Genomic DNA, 19,457 nt, shown 5'->3' with positions numbered 1-19,457 from the left:
GCCCAACTTGGTGTCGTCTGCAAACTTACTGAGGGTGCACTCAATCCCCTCATCCAGATCATCGATAAAGATATTGAACAAGACCGGCCCCAAAACTGAGCCCTGGGGAACACCGCTCGTGACCGGCCGCCAACTGGATGTAACTCCATTCACCACAACTCTTTGGGCCCAGCCATGCAGCCAGTTTTTTAACCATGAATACATCTCCTCCATGCATGCCCCTGAGAGCACGTTAGGGTGCAAAGAGAAAGAAAAATTTAAATGTCTTTCTCCACTGGATGATCTGATAATTTGATTTTCAATATCTTCTTTGAAGAGCTGCTCTATTACCGAAAATCATTTAGCTGTGTGATGTAGGACTTTTTAATACTGTGGGCAGTACCAGAGCTGGACGCTGGTCTTTTATTGAAGGCTTCTGAGGTTTCGGGGGAACCAATGGTAGTGGGGGGGAATAAAAGTCAAGAGAGCTGTCTGGAGTGTGTGGCTGTGCTAGACGGTTTTTGGAGACCGTTCCTGGTCAGAAGACAGTGATAATGCAGTGTTTGAGGTAATGCTGTGGGTTAGAACTCATTAATGGAGCCGCGGTGGGAATTGTCCTGCCCCAGGCCAGGGCTGCTAACTGCCCAGATGTGCTGACGTGAAGTGCAAGCTGACCGATACTTGTCACTGTTTGCAGAGCTCTGATAGTCAGCAGAAATATCTCCTGGGCTTCCCTCAGTACAGTTGTGGTGGGTGCAAAGCACAGGAGGTCCTGCTGGAAGGGGACACGTTCCCTGGCAGGCTGATGGGGTCACGGGTGCTCTTCACTCTACTCCTTTTCCTGGAGATCATGGAAGAAAATGAGCAACTGGCTGAGGTCAGGTCCTGCCTTGTCAGAGCCGCGACAGCCCACCTCCGCTGGCATGTTGATGCGTGACAAAAACACAGCAGACAAGTCTTGCTGGGATGATTAGCATATTCCCCATTTCCATGCCAAATACGCATCGTCTCCTGGGGTGATTATTAAGCTGCTGAGGAGCCTGTCACTCAGAATTACCTGGTAATAAACCCTGATCTGATGGGTCTCAGCTGGAGGGTGGTGGTTCCCCCGCAGCCCGCCTCCATGCTCCTTGGCGAGGCGGCAGCGATCCCCTCGCACCCCGACAGGCACAGCTGTTCCTCTCAGCAAAGGCCTCTTCTGGCGTTTCGCTATTTTGTCGCCAATGTCATGATATTTGATGTCGTTGCCTAGAGAAGCCTCGGTGTGGCGGAGGGGGCTTCCTAACCAGCTTCTGGCCTTTCTGGCGAGGATGAGAAGCTGAAAGATTTGGCTGAAATACAACCTGAGGACTCAACAGCCAGATGGATAAAACTTGCATCAACATGGCAAAGGGCAAGGGATTATCCATTTTTTTGAGGTTTTTTTTTTTGCATGCTGGCACCACATCCATCACAGATGCAGTGACCCATGATCGTGCATCCTTCATGCGTCCCAGCATAGACACTACGGCATCTCCTGGAAGTTCAACCTCACTCACAGAGCATCCCCATCTCTCTTTGGGGATGCAGCTGGCTGTGTTCATGGAATAGCCTGGTTCATGATGCAGCCTGTGTTCCTTATCCGCCTGCTGAGAGGAGCGAGGAGGGTCAGGTTTGCAAAGTGAGAAAAGGGGAGATGTTCAGCTGTTAAGTTAATAAACTGATTACAGATTTGTGAAGTGCGGATTTTCTTCCCTCTGAGGTAGCCTTACCTGTGTTTGCATCAAGAACACAACAACTTTTGTGGCTTGGGATATCTTTAGAGTGACTGAGTGATTTTTTTTTAATTTTTTTTTTAAATCAGTTTAGGACCTGATGGGTTTCACCTTTCCCTCTTTGAGCTGTCAGCTCTTCTCACTAATTTTTTTTCTGAAATAAATAAAATAACAATTTGACAGCTGTAATGACGAATGCGAAACCCAAACGATTTGAGCCATGGGCCAGTGAACTGAGAGGGTCTGCTTTACATTGCTTTTAATATATTTTATATTTTATGTATAAATAATTAGATGTCAGGAATAAAAGCTGTCTATTTAATTTATGCCATTGAAAACCCTGTGTGCTGTTAATAGGCTTAGTTATAGGCGACACCTCTTTGAAATACAATTCTTTTTTATGCATTTTAATAGAGTTCATGGTAAACATACTGTGATAAGCAGACAGCAACTAGTATTTCCTGCAGGCAGAATACACCTAATTAAAATTAATTGATTAAAAAAAAAATCATCGCCACTAAAATTTTCAAACTATTTTTTATTCCTGACAAAACACTTATGGTGTGGCATGGGGATGCAAAAAGCTGCACGTCTGGGCTGGTGCCTGACTGTGCATGATCTTTGCTGCTGAGATCGGGACCACCAGCCCATCCAGGCTGTGTTGGAGATGCTGTTTTGGGTATCAAAATGAGCATAATGAATATAAACTGCTTTGGGAGATTGGGGGTAACAAAGGGGACATTCTCCAGGGGCTGTTGAGTAGGGGCTTATTCAGGAGTTCCATTGCAGGCTGCTGTAATAACTCTGCATTTAGAGTGATTTAGCCCCATTCCAGCGTGATAGCCTGGATGCTATCCTACCTGGGGTGAGGTTAGTCCCTTAGGGTCAAGATGGGGTTTTCTGACTGTCTCTGCTCTCCACAGGGCCTTCTCTTCTCTACCCCCGAATGTCTGAAGCAACCCCAAGACCTAGTGAAGCTCTACCTACATGAGTCAAATCGGGTGTACCGGGATAAGATGGTTGAAGAAAAGGATTATGGTACCTTTGATAAAATCCAGCTGGAGATGGTGAAGAAATTCTATGATGTAAGTAAGTGTTGAGGTTCATAACTCTGGTAACGTACATGCTCACAGGAAAGAAGTTCCTTGGGAAAGTAAAGTTTTACCCAAGGTCTGTCCATCTCTCACGTGCCTGGAGGGCAATGCTCTTGATGGGACCCCAGGAGCAAAATCTCTGTCATCCGTATTCTGGGCTGCCAATGTTGCAATATGGGTAAATGATGCACTCCGTAAAGGCACTGGGGAGAGGAAATTTGGGCTCTGTGAATTAATTAAATTCCTTTATTTAAGTGCTTTGAGTCTCATGAGGCAAAAGCAGGAGAAGGGTCAGATCCCGAGTCTTGATGGGAGCAAAGTGAAATGCAGGCACAAATCCTTAGCGCTTTCCATTTTTCCAAAATATCTTTCAAATGAAAGCTCTAGACCTGCTTTCCTTCAGGCCTGGCATCACCCAGCAGTGCTGCCGCATGAATCACTCAAGTGTCACTGAAGTGATAAGTAGTACAGACAGTGCTTTTTCCTCCAGGTGTTATCATTGTCCACGCAACAGCCTAACGTTACGGCTGTTGCTGCGGGGCTTTTCTTGTGACCGCGTTCTCTTATGGTAATGAGTTGAGTTTTTGTGCTTTGCAAAAAGTTTTCAGAGCAAAGTAAGTCAGTACTGGAGCTTTTTCCTTCCCCCCTCTTTCCTTCTTGTTCTTCTTCCCCCTTTTCCAACATACAGGTGCAACTATACGGACATAAAAAGGCATTTGCTGGAACACCATCCTTTACTTGGAAAGATGGCATAGAGCTGCAGTGTTTTTTCCTATACTTGTTATATACATATATATTATTTTTTTTCTTTGACAGGACATTGAGGAAACTTTAGAGCAGACCAAGCGAATGAATGTTTATTGCCATTTTGCTAAAGGCATTGGTGAACCCAGCTATAGGCCAGTTCCAACCTGGGAGCAGTTGAACCAGATCCTTGTGGAAGCCTTGGACAACTACAATGAAGTCAATGCTGCCATGAACCTGGTGCTATTTGAGGACGCCATGTGCCATGTGTAAGGGGATTTTATGGCTTTATGGTCTCATCATAGCATTTATCTGTGCAGATTGCTTCCATGAAGTTTTCTGGAGGATGTAGGTATCCGTAATTATAGCTGATGGAGCTGGAAGTGTGCAGAAGCTTCATCTGTCCATGTGGCATGTCCAGCACAAATACTGCACTGCTTCTCTGGCTTGTGTTTGGAGGGCACTTTTGAAATGACGAGGATGTCTGGGGCTGTCCGATGGAGGGACTGCATGCTGGTGGTTATTTTAAAGTCTGGTTGCTGTTATGATACCTTTGGCCCTTGATGCCCTGCATATGGCACAAATATTTATTGCATGTGACAATGTTCAAGTGCTTTATTGTCTTCAGTTGACAGCCAGCTACAGAACTAGTTATACTGGGATTTCCCTAAATGCTTTCACAACTGGTTTAGAGCCATGTTTACACAGGTTCTTAGTGGGATTTTCAAATGTATATAAAGCAGGATTATGTGCAGTCAGGCTACTAGTTTAAATGGATTGAGGCATTTAAACTGCTTTGATCCTTTGAAAATCCTGCTTGCATTTAGGTGCCTGGAGGTCCAGGTGGATTCCCTTTGGAAATTGGACATGTGAGACTATAAGAAAATAGCAAGCCTCCAGTTCATAGTTATGAAGCTATTTACATGTCTGTGGTATAGATAGTGAGGTGTACCTCCAGCTTTCAAATACAATTTAAACCCTTGTTGGGAATCGCAGCAGAGGCAGACTCATTTCTGGGTGCTGAAAAGCAGATCTGGCCTTAGATCACTTCAGAAGATGGACCTGCCCTGTAAATCATAGTTTTAACTGATTTTGTACGACAACGCTGTGTCAAGAGGTGCAGATTTGTGACTCTCATCTAGGAGGAAGCCGCTGTCCTGCTGCACACCAGTGTGTGTGATTTCGGTTCTCGCTGGACCTGGCAACATAATGCAGTCACTCTCATGAAAATTTAAAAAAAAAATATATAAAGTGTTATTCCTTTTAATGAGCTGTTTAGCCGTTTCTGTTCTGAGAGCTGCCCAACCTGTTACTTTTGCAGTGTAGTGTGCCGGCTACGCTGGGGCACATTTTCCCTTATAATATGGCCATTTACTCCTTTGTATTAATGAGCCATATGCAACCTGATGTCCATAGGTGTTTCTGCTTGCATTGCTTGCAGGAAGGTGACAGTAATGCTGATCTTGTGATCCTTTTTCACTTTACATAAATTGGGATTTGCGACAAAACCTGGCACTATCCCTCCTGTTAATATTGTGAATAATCAGGAAAGCGAGGTTTGAGTGTTCAGCACGATTTTCACTGGAGCTGGGTGAATTTCATTCATTGCATTTGGAAATTGCATTTTGCTGAAATACACAACTTATTCCATCTTAAACAGCTTATGAATGTATGCTTGAATTTGCTGAAAATTTTCAGTTGGGGAAAAAAAAAAAAGAAAAAAGAAGAAAAATAAAAAAGAGAAAAAAAAGAAAAAAAAGGAAACTTTAAGGACTTCATTTATGTAAGGAAGTGGGAGATACCTCTCAGTCACCTCCTAAACCAGGGCTCATCGTGCACATTCACAAAGCATGCGGCCCCGGAGAGCACACGCTGTCATCTTCGGGGAGAGCTAGCCTAGAGAACTGAAACCAGGAGCACTAAAGCTCTCTGCACAAACTGGATTGCTTTTCTGGGTATAATTTCACAATCGGTGGGACTCTGCGTGTAGATCATAAGACACTTGAGTTGTAATAAAGCAGTACAGTATTTCTCACAGTCTTATTTGAAAAATTAGTTAGATTAGTCTAGGAAAATACTCAGTTAAGTGAGCTGAAAAAGGGCAATGATATGAAGAGGGGAACGGTGCTTGCATTTAAGATACAGGACGGTGAGGTTTTCACAGGTAGGGTCCTCTAAACCCCCCTCACTTGGGGTTTTAACACATGGGGATGTCAGCAATTGCTTAAAGAGAATAAATTGGAGGCAGGCAGAGTTTACCATGTGACTCTCAGACAGGACAAGTGAACAGACCTAGGAAATAATAGCAAGTTCATTTTTAAGAGTGAGAAAACCTCACTCTTAAGTAGTGGTAGTTTGGATAAGTAAGAAACATGGACTGTGTTTTCCAGACTCGTTTTTATGCCGTTCTAGGCATATATGAATATGCTTTAATGCATAGCAGGACTCTTCACCTGAACATGAACCCCAAATGCTTTGTGAAGAGAAACCTTTACTGGGGAGGTGTCTCAGAGCCTTGAATTTTTTTCTCAGTTTTTGCATGTCGATGTAATGTGCTTTTTCCCTCGTCCTCCCTGCAAAGGTGTCCAGACCTTCACCTTAAAATAGTTCTGTCCAGCAGGACTTGGCAGGTGGAAAAAAAATTAGACAGAGTCTGAATTGCCACCAAACTATTTTTTTCATCAGCTATGTCCTTTGTATAGGTCTCAGCAGAGACGGGGATCGATTGCTGACATGTCTCTCAGATTGACATTTTTCATTCCATTCAGAATACAATTTCTTAGTGAATAAAATATGTATTGAAAAGCACTGGGCAGAGAAATAGAAAAATACTCTTATTAATGAGAGATTTCGTATGCTTCGATTTAGTTGCCGCATCAACCGTATCCTGGAGTCCCCCAGAGGAAACGCTCTCCTGGTTGGCGTGGGTGGAAGCGGCAAGCAGAGCCTGACCAGGCTGGCAGCCTTCATTAGCAATCTGGAGGTTTTCCAGATCACTTTGAGGAAAGGGTATGGGATCCCTGACCTGAAGGTAGGTGATTTTTAAGGCTGAGGTCGGGGGGAAGGAGATAAAAAGCAGAACTTGCCCTGAAAACTTTGTGTTGTTGCATATTGAGCGACACCATTGTGAAGATACTAAAAAGCCTCAGATACGGTATTGGACTGCGGAGATGAGCAATGCTTCTTGAAATACCTTGCTGAAGCGTGTCTGCACAGGGGTGCAGACAGACCTGATGTCCTCTGCCAATCCTCTGAGCTGGCCAGGCCTGAGAGCACTCCAGCCCAAGGCTAAGTGTCAGCGCTGGGCTGTGCTAATAAACCCAGCAGTGTGGACATCCACTTCATGCTTGTTCAAGAAACCGTGAAGGACCAGAAAAGTTCTATTTGATTATTATTTCTCATTAAACCAAGATGTGGTAATTAGCTCGTCTATGAGGTGTCTGTTGTGGAGTGATTTAGAGGTGGAAAAGGAGCAGGAGAGAGTAGGAGGAGAGTTCCCGAATCATATCCAGTTCTTCCTCTGGTATTTGGTATTAGGGAGGGACTGAGCGGATGGTGGATGGCTCATTATAGACAATATGTGCCTGTGCTTATATTTATGCACAGGCCAGTGAGCTTAGGAGTTGTAAATCAACATTTTAAAATACCACTGAAATGTTTTAAACATATTTTAGCTGCTGGCTAAGACGATTCTCATTAGAAATGTTGTAAAAAAAATAATCACAGTAACTTCACTCCGTTCCGCCTGGAGACGTGATGGCCGATGAACCCCGCGTTCCTTCCCCATCAGTGGCACGACCTGATGACCTGTGGTTGTGTGCAAGTTGTTTTCATCATGTCGCACAAGCCTGTCCCCACCATCCGTTGGGTATTTTCAGCTCTCCTCTGTGTTTTTCAGCCCAACTCATGTGATTTTCTAGCTCCTACCTGCCTATTTATTGAGGAAGCCTGCGCTCCCATCTAGGAATATAGCTCGATACCAGCATTAATAAACTTGTTTTCAAAGCATCTCTTTGCTTCTCTGTCTGTGGAGGTGGAAGATAATTTGATGTTCCCTTCACTCTGTATTCATTTTCAAAGAATTTATGAAATATGGAGATGTATTTTTTCTCAGATATGGAAGAGCAAGATGGTGACAGATTACCCTGTCTGCCATTGGCCCCTCCCACTGTTATAATTGATCTAATCCAAATTTCCAGTGATGAAAGTAACAAATTATTCTTTTGGAAGAAGCGTGTGTGTTTGCTGAATTTCTAAGAGAGTTTCTGAAACATTGGCCAGTGCGTTCCTTCAGGGTCCCCTGCATGTCTTGTATCCTGCTTGGAGGGGCAGGAAGGAAAAGATGGAGTTTGAGCTGGATGATGGTGTTTTTCCCATCTATGAATGACTTGGATTTCAAAAAGATGGTGTCCCTCATTAGGAGGACACTGTCCCTTTTGATACGAAACAGTTTTTCCATGCAAGCAGGCTGTCTGTCAGCATCACTGCACCGAGTGGGAGACTGAAGGGTGAGTCCCTGCTTGGACTCTGGAAGAGATGAAAGAAATACACAAGTAAAAAAATCCATGTTTGTACAAGGCGTCCTCCTCCCTTCCTCGCAAACAAAAAAAATGTGTTGCAGCACCTCAGCAGAATAAAAAAATAAATATTCATGTATACTTGTGAAACCAGAGAAATCTACAGCAGGGGGATACCAAGGACCAACATTTCCAGTCATTGCTGTCTCTCGCAGTCCCTGTGGTGCTTTAGCCTCTCTGTGTACGACTTACTGTACCCACAGCCCGGGGCAGAGTGAGCCTTTACGAACTCCCCCTGCAGCCTCCACAACCAGGGGTTACCTTGATGTCTTCAGCCACATCCATTGACCTCTAAGCGTTTCAGCCACAAATGCCTTTAGACAAAGGCATTTCCCTTTGTCTAACGGTGCTGGGCAGGTCTATCTTCTCATTTTTGTGTTATACAGACCTGGGCATAATGTCAAGTCTTACTTGGTAATTTCTTACAATGATGGTAACAATAGACTCCCCCATATAACCTGGAAGGCTCAGCCGTGAAGATGGAGAGTGGCCAAAGTGCATTTACATGCTAATTAATTGCAATTGCTTTGTTCTCGGTTAATGGAAAGATTCTGAAATATCCTGCTCGTAGGTGTGGTTCCTAGCCCGTGCTTTGCAGAATGTAGGTGCAACCGCTAAGTCCACTTGCTTTTCAACCTCTAGGCGGACCTGGCAAACCAGTACCTGAAAGCCGGTGTGAAGAACATAGGCACCGTGTTCCTGATGACCGATGCACAAGTGGCAGACGAGCAGTTCTTGGTGCTGGTGAATGACTTCTTAGCATCAGGTACGTCTCTCATTGCTTTGATTTCTCCTCTCCTCCTCTTCAAAGTAGTTTTGCTCATGGTAGCATCTGTAGTTCTAGAATATACAGAAGGGCAATATATGAAGTAAGCTAGAAGACACATGGGTTAAGCTCGAGAGCAAAAGTAGTGTTAAGGTCTCCCTGGTGAGGAAGCACTCCGTCATCTGGTGGATTTTTTTTCTTTCTCTGATGTCGTACCCAATTTTTCCATACTTCATGGTATACTGCATGTGATTGTTAAGTGACATGTCTCTTGTGGTATTGCAGCTGACAACAGAGCCAAAAGAATGTATCGACAGATGAGGAGTTTGACCTAAGGATCCCATGCATCCACTGTTTATTAGTGTTTATTAGGCAACACTCCAGTTGCCTAATAAAATAAGGTTGTTCCTGGCTAGAATATTTGACTGGAGTCAAATCTGCGAGTTGGTGGATGATGCAAAGCCACCAGATGACCATGTCTGTGTGTGTCAACTAGTTGCTTTTTGTCATTGTTTTTCCAGATGCATTTAAGTTTTTGAGTTGTTGCTTGCCGAAACAATTGCAGACTAGTCAGTCTACAGGCCAATGCTCTGTTTCCCTACAGAACACAGCACAAGTATGTGTGGACGAGCACTCCCTGTGCCTGGCGCACTGCAGCTACAGTGCACATGGGAGTGTGCAGCTGCGTCACCGTGACTGCACTAGGTAACCCAGAGTGGGCGTATTCCCCAGACTCCCTGGTAAATCACTGTGTCGTGGTTTAATTTCAGTCGGCAACTAAGCACCACGCAGCCGCTCGCTCACTCCCCCCCACCCGGTGGGATGGGGGAGAGAATTGGAAGAGCACAAGTGAGAAAAACTCGTGGGTTGAGATAAAAACAGTTTAATAATTGAAATAAAATGATAATAATAATATGATAATAATAATAATAATACACAAAACAAGTGATGCACAGTACAATTGCTCACCACCCGCCGACCGATGCCCAGCCAGTCCCCGAGCAGCGGCCCCCCCGGACAGCTTTCCCCAGTTTATGTACTGAGCATGACGTCCCATGGCATGGAATGTCCCTTTGGCCAGTTTGGCTGTGCCCCCTCCCAGCTTCTTGTGCCCCTCCAGCCTTCTCAGTCAGTAGAGCATGGGAAGCTGAAAAGTCCTTGGCTAGTGTAAGCATTACCTAGCAACAACTAAAACATCGGTGTGTTATCAACTTTGTTCTCATCCTAAATCCAAAACACTGTACCAGCTACTAGAAAGGAAATTAACTCTATCCCTGCCGAAACCAGGACACACTGCTACTAACTGCGTGCCACTTGTTGCCTTATTTATGAGTCGGGAGTGGGAAGATAACAACTGGTTCAGGTGACCTCCATGGACGGTGAGGGGTGAAGAGTTGACAGCACAGTGGAGCGATAGTTTGTGGGTAACTCCAGAGCTGACGTATATAGCTATAAATTGGCCAGATGGTTTCAGCAGCAAACAAGCCCTGCCTGTGATGAATTTGTAACCAGGAGTTACAAACAAGGACAGAGGTTGTTGTGGAGGGTAGTGAGTAGCTCCCACCACATCTTATGTGTGGTGTAGGCGACACAAACGTCTCATGACTCAAGGTGAAGCTCTGCAGCGTCCTGCAGCAAGGGGCAGGCCGAGCAGCCTGCCTTTGGGATGTCCAGGTCATCTTAAGGTGGTTTTGAAAGGCGTTATGTTTTCCTGTGGTTGCTATGCGGGGAAGTGGGGACGGATCAGAAGTCTTCACTCAGGGTCCAGGAGGCAGCGTAGAATTGCAGCCAGACTGAGGAAGGGACCGTGCAGGGACTGTGACTTCCCATGACATGAGCTAGTGCTGCCCAAGGGGTGCTGCCTGATGGGTCTGGCTGCCCTCTGCTATCTGCATGCTTGTTTTTCTTACTTGTTTCACTTCTTATCATCACCTAAGAAGCTAGAACAAAATACATATTTTAGTCTTTCTTATAAATGAGCAGATTTCTGATTAGTGTATTTTCCTAAGTGATTAGTGCTCATATTGACAGTATCTCACTGAATAATGATGATTTCAATCAAATCAGAAGTCAGAAAGGAAGTGAATAGGTGATAAATTAAGGAACGACTAAAAAAATATTTGGTTGGGTACATTTTTGGCTATCAATCAGTCGCATAACTATTACTTTTAAAAAGTTTTTAAAAGATTTCTAACTTTTAAAACATTTTGTTGATCTGGAAGTTATTTGACCACTGCTGGAAATGGCATTGAACAGCTGCAGAAATTGTGCATGTAACTAATTCATTGCAAAACTAAAATGATTTCCTTATTGTGTATAGCATATTTGGTTGGGGTTTTTTTGTAATCTAATTAGCACCGTAGATCTGAAAAAAATAGACTTGCTGTACTTTGACTCTATATTTGTTTACCTTGTGCTTTTATAAGGAATTTTTCTCTCACAAGTGTTTATTTTTTAGCAGAAAGACTTTCTGGGCCACTTTGCTGCTGGGGCCCGTGGGCACCTGGCGCAACAATTTTTCTTGAGGAAGGGGCTTCCCTGAGCCCCTGAAGAAGGAGGCCGCCGCTTCACTTTGCTCTAAGACTGCAACAAAACCCAGACCAGTAAAACAAAACGTGCTCTCTTCTTTAGGTGAAATCCCTGATCTCTTCCCTGACGATGAAGTTGAAAACATCATCAACAGTGTGAGGAATGAAGTCAAAGGCCGGGGGCTGGTGGACTCCAGGGAGACTTGCTGGAAGTTTTTTATAGACCGTGTTCGACGACAGCTGAAGGTGAGACAGAGGCTGGGGGAGTTTGGGTCCTCACCATTGACCTTGGTGCAGGGGCATGGGGTAGAGATGCTTTGGGCTACCTCATGGGGAGGTCAGACTGCAGCCCGAAAGGCTTTTCTGCCTGTTTGTGATATGAACTGTGATTTTTTCAGCAAGTAGTACTAAAGCATAGGAAATACTGTCTGTTGTCATCACTTCTTGGGCTTTAGAAAGCACTATGGGAGTTGGAAATTTTCTCTTTCAAGAACCGAGTGGGACCAGCCTTTCCATTTTCAAAGCCATGCACAGGGGTTTAAGTGGGGTGCATCAGGACTAGGTCGTGCTGCTTGGAAAAGTTGCACAGGGGATCAGTCTTCATGTTGTTGATAATCCATAACCAGAAGAATTAAAAAAACATTATCTTAAGAGCAGAGTGCTGGGAACTGAATGTTTACAGGTTTTCTTCCACTGCAGCCCATATTCCAGCATAGAAAGGACTTATAAATATGTCCTAAGATCCCAAAACAGTTTCCGGACTTCCCAGGTATGCCCAGGACATGGAGAAAGTACACTGCAAGGAGTTAGACTCTTCCAGATGGTATTTACCCATCTGCAGGACTGCACAGTGCTGCGGTCCCAGAGCAGGGTGGTAGGGTGGGCAATGAGTGAAGACTTGATCTTTGCTTAATGAAAGCATATCCTTCTTCTTACTCACTGCTTGGTTTGTGTTGATGGGACATGTTCACTGAGGTAGGGTGGCCTGTTCCCTTTTTGATGTAGGTAGGTACATGTTTAGGATGGGGAACAGCTGGAGAGTTGATTTTTGAGGGAAAATTTGGGGACTGTGCCACAGTACAGACATCCAAGGAGAGGGGATCCAGTCCTCCTCTCTCTTCCTCTCCCAGTGTAGAGGGGAATTTCTGATGAGCACTGATGCTGTTTTGTAGCTCTTCTAGCACCTTGGTTGTTTTCTGCCTGGTGTCCCTCCCTAGACATATTCCTGTTAGCTATTGAGGTACACTGGAAGGGCAGCATGAATGTGATTTACCTGAGGCTGATCCCTTTTCCTTGTCTGCCCTTCTCCTTAATGGCATGTTAGAGCAGATGGATGGGGTCAGCCAGGAAGTGCTTTTTATTCTCCCCAGCATTTTGTGACAGCATTGTGCGCTGTGCAGAAAGCTGATCAATCCATTCCTGGTCCAGGGCATGCTGGACCTCTGAGAGCAGCACAGGAGTGGGGCTTGGCCCAACAGAGCGTGAGCACCAATACACCTTCTGCCTCAGGGTCTTGAGAGAGAGTAGTGTAGGTGCAGAAGAAGGCTTTTGCACATGAATAGCTTCCTGAAGCTTGCCTAGCCCTGAGAGAGCAACATAGAGGTGCCCGAGGATTATGCTTGAAGGATTTCTACGTGTCTATCCCCTGCATGTGAGCATGCAGTGGCCATGTCAGAAGAGCAGAAGCTCTGAGTTCAGCTGCCTCTTCTGAAATGGAAACAAAAGTTTTGTTACAGGCTGGCTCTTGCAGCTTCTAAAAACCAGATCTTAGCTCATAGTGGAGGTGGAGGTGGTGACACCTTACAGAGACATCTGAGCCGACAGCAGCCTGCCCCTCAGCGAAGAGGAAAGGTACTTTGCCTTGTCCTGGCTTCACACCCTGGGCGAGGAGTTTCCTTCTGGAAAAGGGAGAGCTTGTGCCTTCCTGAGAGGAGCTGAGCAGGCTGGCTGTGGGGGGAAGGAGGCTCCCAGCCTGCAGGGGAAGGCAGGTGGATGAGGGAAGGGTGCTGAAGACTGGAGGAAGGAAAAATGGTGCAGGGCTGGGAGGATGCTGAGCAGGGGAGTAACAGCCCCTTGACCAGGCCCCAGGGTAATGTGAAGAGAGATTTCCCAGAGAGCCATGAACACTGCACTATTTGCTGCAACTCAGAAACTTTTAGCAGCTGTTGGACTGAAATAAAAGCCTGAAAAGCAAAGGACCTGCTGCACAAAAATGCAATGAGCAGCGAAAATGCATTCCCAAATGCTTTTATTTCCATTCTGCTTTGTTTTGAGATTTCTCTATTTTAAAAAAATTCTTATTCTGATAAAAGCAGATTTTGAGTTTGAGCCACCTCAACCCTTTTCAATGCTGGCTTTTGGGGAAACAGTCCAGGCAGGCCTGTGGTCCTGCCAGGAGAATTTAGATCCATTCACTTTAATTCCTGGTTGCACCACTTGAATCTGGATGCCAGTTCCCTGCCAGGTGAACCTTTGTGTCACTGCTAAAGCAGGGAAGAGTGGTTATATTAAACCCCGGCTGCAGCCTTGAAAGTGTGCCAGGCTTCTGCTTTTGACCATTGCAATGCTTAACACCACTGCTTGTCTTTATTGCAGAGAAAAAATATGTTTACTGCTAGATTATGCCTTTTCCAGGCCAGGCTTGCTGGCCTGAAGTGCAAAGGCTCAAGGATTGAGGTGGCTGTACTCTTCGCTGGTGGCACGAGATCTTCCTTTGGAAGTGGCTGGAAGAGCCCAGGCCGGGCTGTGTGGCTGGAGCCCGTCGCCTGCTCCCAGCCGCGTCTTCTCACTTTCTTCTTCCTTGGGCTCTGCAGGTTGTGCTGTGTTTTTCTCCCGTTGGTAGCAAGCTGCGCGTCTGCAGCAGGAGGTTCCCCGCCATCATCAGCTGCGCGGCCATAGACTGGTTCCAGGAGTGGCCGCGGGAGGCTCTCGAGTCTGTCAGCCTTCGCTTTCTGCAAGAAACAGAGACCGTGGAGGTGAGCACCTCACCCACCGGCATCTGGGGGTGCCCGAGCCGTGCCTGGGTTTGAGTTCCTCTGCCGGGTGCAGGCGCTGGCCACCCCTGGCTGCATGGTGCTGGTGGCAGCCAGGTGTGACCTCGTCCCTCCGTTCAGTGCAAGCAATGCGTCACTCAGTGAGGACAGTATTGCAGAGAGGGTTTGCTCGTCTTTATTGCCCTCCAACACTTATCCAGGACATCTGGGTGACTGTTCGGAGAGGAATTGCTGATAGCGCTGTAGTGCATTAAACTTAATCAAACCATGCTTGAAATACGGTCCAGGTTTTTCAGAGAGGGACATGGACCTTAGCAGAAGTATGGCCATGGGCACCACGCTCGTGTTTGTACACTGATATTGCCAGTGAAATGACGGCTTTGCTAGCAAGAAGGGCAGCTTACAAATCAGTGCAGAAAATAACCTACTGCTTATGATTATTGCAGGGAACATACGCTTTTCTCTCCATATGCGTGTCTGAGCGTCTGTAATTCTCAAGGGCAAAAATATGTCAAGTTCTCATTGATAACAACCTGCTACTAGACTAAAAGAGATTCAGTTCTGTTTATTTAGTTTTTCTGGGCAGGATTTTGGAAGAATAAAGTCTACAATGTTTCTTTTTATGAGTGTGCACTTTCCCCATTTGTACAGAAGAAAAGCCCAAATTTATATTTAAAAGGTTGTTATTTTATAGAGCTGAATGCTAGAAAAATTGCTTGGAATAAGATAAAGTATGAGATAAAAAGATGTAAAAAGACGTATAAAGTGCATGAACAAAGTTATTTTAGAGATAGCAAATGAAAAGGGATCAACTTAGATGTTACATCCTGGATTTTGCTGCAACAGAATAAAAAGTTAATAAATTCCTTTATATACAGCACAGGTCTGTGCTACATATAGTTGTTCTGTTTAAAATATTTTCTCCTTGTCTTCTCATCTTACTTTTAGGATTCAGTGAAAGATTCAATAAGCAAATTCATGGCCTACGTCCACACAAGTGTCAACGAGATATCCCGATTGTATCTGAGCAATGAGCGACGATATAACTACACCACTCCAAAATCATTCCTTGAGCAAATCAAACTCTATCAGAATTTGCTATTGAAAAAGGGCAAGGATTTAAAAGCAAAAATGGAGCGACTGGAAAATGGCCTGGAGAAGCTCAACAGCACATCTGCACAGGTAAGCAAACGCTTTGGGGTTAAAAGCTGATGTTTTCCTTGTTTCTCTGTTAAGAGACATCTCTGCATCCTGGTTCAAAGGAGAACTTCACAGACTGAAACTGTGCAGGGTGTAAAATTTGTGCTAGATCCTGGCTCTAGTCTGGCTTGGACTGGGTTCCTGGAGGAGCAGAAGTTATATTCTGTACTGGAAAGGAGAAAGGAAGAGATGTGTGTCCAGTCTCTGCTGTTTAGGTGGTGCTAATCCCAAATGAAAGATCACAGTAGGTAAAATGAGACAGGGAGACAGTTGGCTGTGTACATCTTCTTTTAATGGTTATATTTCAGCTGTAGTGACAAAATAGTTTATAAAATACAGGAAGATCAGTGATTTTTGGAGTTGCATCCAGGAAATCTACAATAACTTCAACAAGAATCCCGTCTTTCAAACTAAATAAAGCATACTTGTAAAATAAGGCTGATGTTCATTTTCCTTGCATTATGCTATCCATCTTTAAGGAAAACTAATGCATGTCTGAAATGTAGATCAGCTGTCCCAAAATCACCCTGCTAAAAAGCGGCACTGGCGCTCTTCTGTGGTAATGACTAGATGTCGTTCTGAGTATTTCACAAACCTCTCTGTAGTGACTCAAACTGCCTTTCAGAGCTTTGCTGTCTACATCTGTTGCTAAACTCACATTTTTCTCTCCATTTCATATTCTGTTAACTCTTACAAATGTTCACTTACAAGCTTCTACTGTGGCAAATGGGCCTCTCCTGAAGCTGCTCCAAAGAAATGCAGGGGGTTGATGTGAATGAAGCAGGTTCAACCCCTTCCATATGTATGCTCTGGATAACGCTGGTGGCATAAATCATGTCTGTCACACTCAACAGGATACATGTCTTACTGGAGGGTGATGTATGGACTTTATTAGTGCCTCTCAACTCTTACAGACTACATCTCACTTCAAACAGTCGCTTTCTTCATAGTGCAGGACAGGTCTTTGAGGACACAGGAGGGGAGTGTGCATGTTTCATGTCCCCTTTGCAGGTTTTAGCATCTCCTTTGTAAGGATGCAGCTGAGGTTGAACAGCCAGCAGCAGAGAGCACCCATCAGAACCAGTAACGCCAACCAGAGCAATAAGCACATGCCCTCACTGCAAAGCAGACCTTACATTTACCTTACCTATGGAGGCAAATAGTTTTGCTGACCTGTGGGGTGCTGCTGTTTTTGATGATGCCCCAGTGGTGGACAACATGGGTTAGGTCTATTTTTTATTGGGAGCAACTAATATGAAACTAACCTTTTGAGAGGAAACAAGTCCCTGTTGTGTTGGTCAAACGTGGGGACCCTTCTGTATTCTTCAGACATATATTCATATGGGTGTTATGTTGGCGAGAATTCTCTGACCAGCTACAAAACAGGTGCTGAGCAGTGGTGGAGGACTGGGGAGGACATGGGAAGCCACAGCACCTGTGGGTCTTGTAGGTTTTGCTATTGCAAGAAGGGTAAAGGAAAGCAAAGTTCATATCTGGTTGGAGTAAGGCTGGGGCGAGAAGTTCCTGTTTGTGAAGCTGATTAAGATGCAGAGAAGTGAGGACAAATATGTCAAATTTTAATCTAAAATTAGCACTGGGGGCCTAAAATTAAACACCTAAATTATCAGATGTGCGCAATAGTCAAAACTGCTGTTGATTTGAAACTGGAGTGTGGATATTTAGCAGTATTGGAAATCATACCAGAACGTTCAGTCTTGAATATGGATTTGAAATTCTGAACTTTACATTCACCCATGGAAATGATTCGTCTTGGTGCTGAGGAAGTGACAAGTCTTCTGTCTCCCTCAGGTGTTTCATCTCCAGGTTGCGTTCATGCGGTTCATTTTGTGTTCATTGCTTGGAAGCAATACGCTGTGTTTTTTTTATTTTCAAAACAAAGGAGGAAGATTTTGATACCTGGTATGACCTGGTTGTTCCTTAGGTCTGAGGACTAGTGCTCCCATCATCAGCATTCTCCAGATTCCTGCTGCTGGGATGACGTGACAAGTTAATTATGAGTTTTACGTATTTCTATAGACTGTTCATTGTGGCCTCAGCATGAGGGGGCTGTTGTGCAAGTAGTTGCAGGGTACTTTTTGACCTAGCCGTTCCAGTTTCAAAATAACCTCTCCTCCTCCTATTACTCTTCTCCTCCTCCACCCGCTCTTTTTTTGTCTTTTGAGATTTGGACATCTTGATACCACTGATGAACTTTTCTTCTAAAGAAATGTTTTCCATTAGCTTACATGCCTAACCGTCTTTCCCTGAAGACAGTGGCTGTCCTCAGTACTCAGAAAAGCAGAAGCCGGCTTCCAGTTATTAGGACATAATAGACTTGGGAAGATGTGTGGGATGAGTCATTTGTTTTTCAGAGTGATGCTCGCTATGAAGAGGTCAGCGCTCTGTTCAGAGCCCATTACTGAGTAATTTTTAGGATGACTTTGGTTAATATTGCATCACTGGATTCCAGATTCAAGTCTTGCTTGCTCTATCAATTAATCGCTGACTGTTGTGATGTATTTTGTGTTCTTGAAACAAGGCAGGGACAATCAGATAAAATGAGTCTTCTGGGAGCCTGCCCTCTGGGTTTTCTATTTTTTAATAATTCTTCTTATTCTGTCCTGGTGGTAGGCAAGAACTTCTTCCTTCCCTGTTGGAGTCACAGTACGTTACCCTTGAATCTCTCGTTTGCTTTGCTCTTTCCCTTTCTACCTCACATTACTAACTGCTTATCAGATTGTCCTGGACTCAGGAAGCTGCTCACAGGTTTTTCACATTTCTTAGCACTGTTTGGGACCAAGCACTGATCCTTTTGTGGCCAGTAATGATATTCCGTGTGCTAAGGCATGTGCTGGATCTGTCTGCTCACACCTTGGTCTGGTTATTATCCTGGTGTTGCCTATGGGAAGGAGGTTAGTAGCGTTCTCTCTTCTCTTTGGGATGGCAGTCTACTGTGATTTCTCTATGCCGCCTCAGTCTCTCTTTGTACTGTTATTCTTTTGTAGTTGTTGCTTTCTCTGCTTACCAGCTACCCAAAAGGCATCTTCTGCTTTCACCAGTGTTGGCAGACACTGGAAAAGTCAGTGGTATTTTTCTCACCTCCCCTGGATGTGGTAATGACTCTTCTGTGGTGTGTCTGGATGGTAATTTATAAAGCACGTGTCTGTGGCTGCTCCACAGCACAGCAGGGTCCAACGTGCTGGCAAGAACCGAGCAGGACAGGTCACTGCAGCACCCTGAACTCTCACTGTTAGCTGTGAGAGCTCGTGTCTTTGAAGAGGTGTGAATCCCCAATCCCATGCTCTTGTTTTGGACATAGAACAGCCTCTTCCTGCCCCTCCATGTGGACCTGTTTATCTTTTTTAGCAACTCCCTGTGGCCCTGGTGGCCCTGTTCTCCATGCCTGTGTCCACATGTCAGGTGCCCCTGCTGCACACACGCGTGCCCTGTGCCTTTTAGTGCCTTCCTGAGCTCTGTCTTGCAGACTGATGAGTTTCTGGTATTCAACCTTCCCCTCACATTGAGTGTTCCTGGTTTCCTTTACACTGAGGTGTAGTGGGTTGACTTTGGCTGGATGCCAGGTGCCCACCAAGCCATTCTATCACTCCCCCTCCTCAGCAGGACAGGGCAGGGAGAAAATAAGATGGAAAAGAACTCATGGGTCAAGATAAGGAAGGGAGGACAACTCGCCAATTACCATCACAGGCAAAACAGACTTGACTTGGGGAAATTAACTTAACTTCATGCCAATCAAATCAGAGTAGGATAATGAGAAATAAAACCAAATCTTAAAACACCTTCCCCCCACCCTTCCCTTCTTCC

General features: G+C 44.9%; 1 protein-coding gene across 1 annotated transcript in view; it reads left to right on the top strand.

Moving 5' to 3' along the window:
* DNAH9 (dynein axonemal heavy chain 9) overlaps positions 1–19,457 on the top strand; it is a 214,927-nt gene that overhangs the window by 83,120 nt on the left and 112,350 nt on the right. Inside the window, exons 42-48 of the mRNA XM_009280185.1 lie at positions 2,657–2,818; positions 3,644–3,840; positions 6,440–6,602; positions 8,791–8,914; positions 11,546–11,688; positions 14,256–14,417; positions 15,384–15,617. Coding sequence (XP_009278460.1) covers positions 2,657–2,818; positions 3,644–3,840; positions 6,440–6,602; positions 8,791–8,914; positions 11,546–11,688; positions 14,256–14,417; positions 15,384–15,617 — 1,185 coding nt within the window. The remainder of the gene's footprint in view (positions 1–2,656; positions 2,819–3,643; positions 3,841–6,439; positions 6,603–8,790; positions 8,915–11,545; positions 11,689–14,255; positions 14,418–15,383; positions 15,618–19,457) is intronic.

The sequence above is a fragment of the Aptenodytes forsteri genome, unplaced genomic scaffold (assembly GCF_000699145.1).
Source record: "Aptenodytes forsteri isolate BGI_AS27 unplaced genomic scaffold, ASM69914v1 Scaffold707, whole genome shotgun sequence".
NCBI classification, from domain to species: Eukaryota; Metazoa; Chordata; class Aves; order Sphenisciformes; family Spheniscidae; genus Aptenodytes; species Aptenodytes forsteri.
Note: the sequence above shows the minus strand (reverse complement) of the source record. Positions and strands in the feature narration are given on the sequence as shown.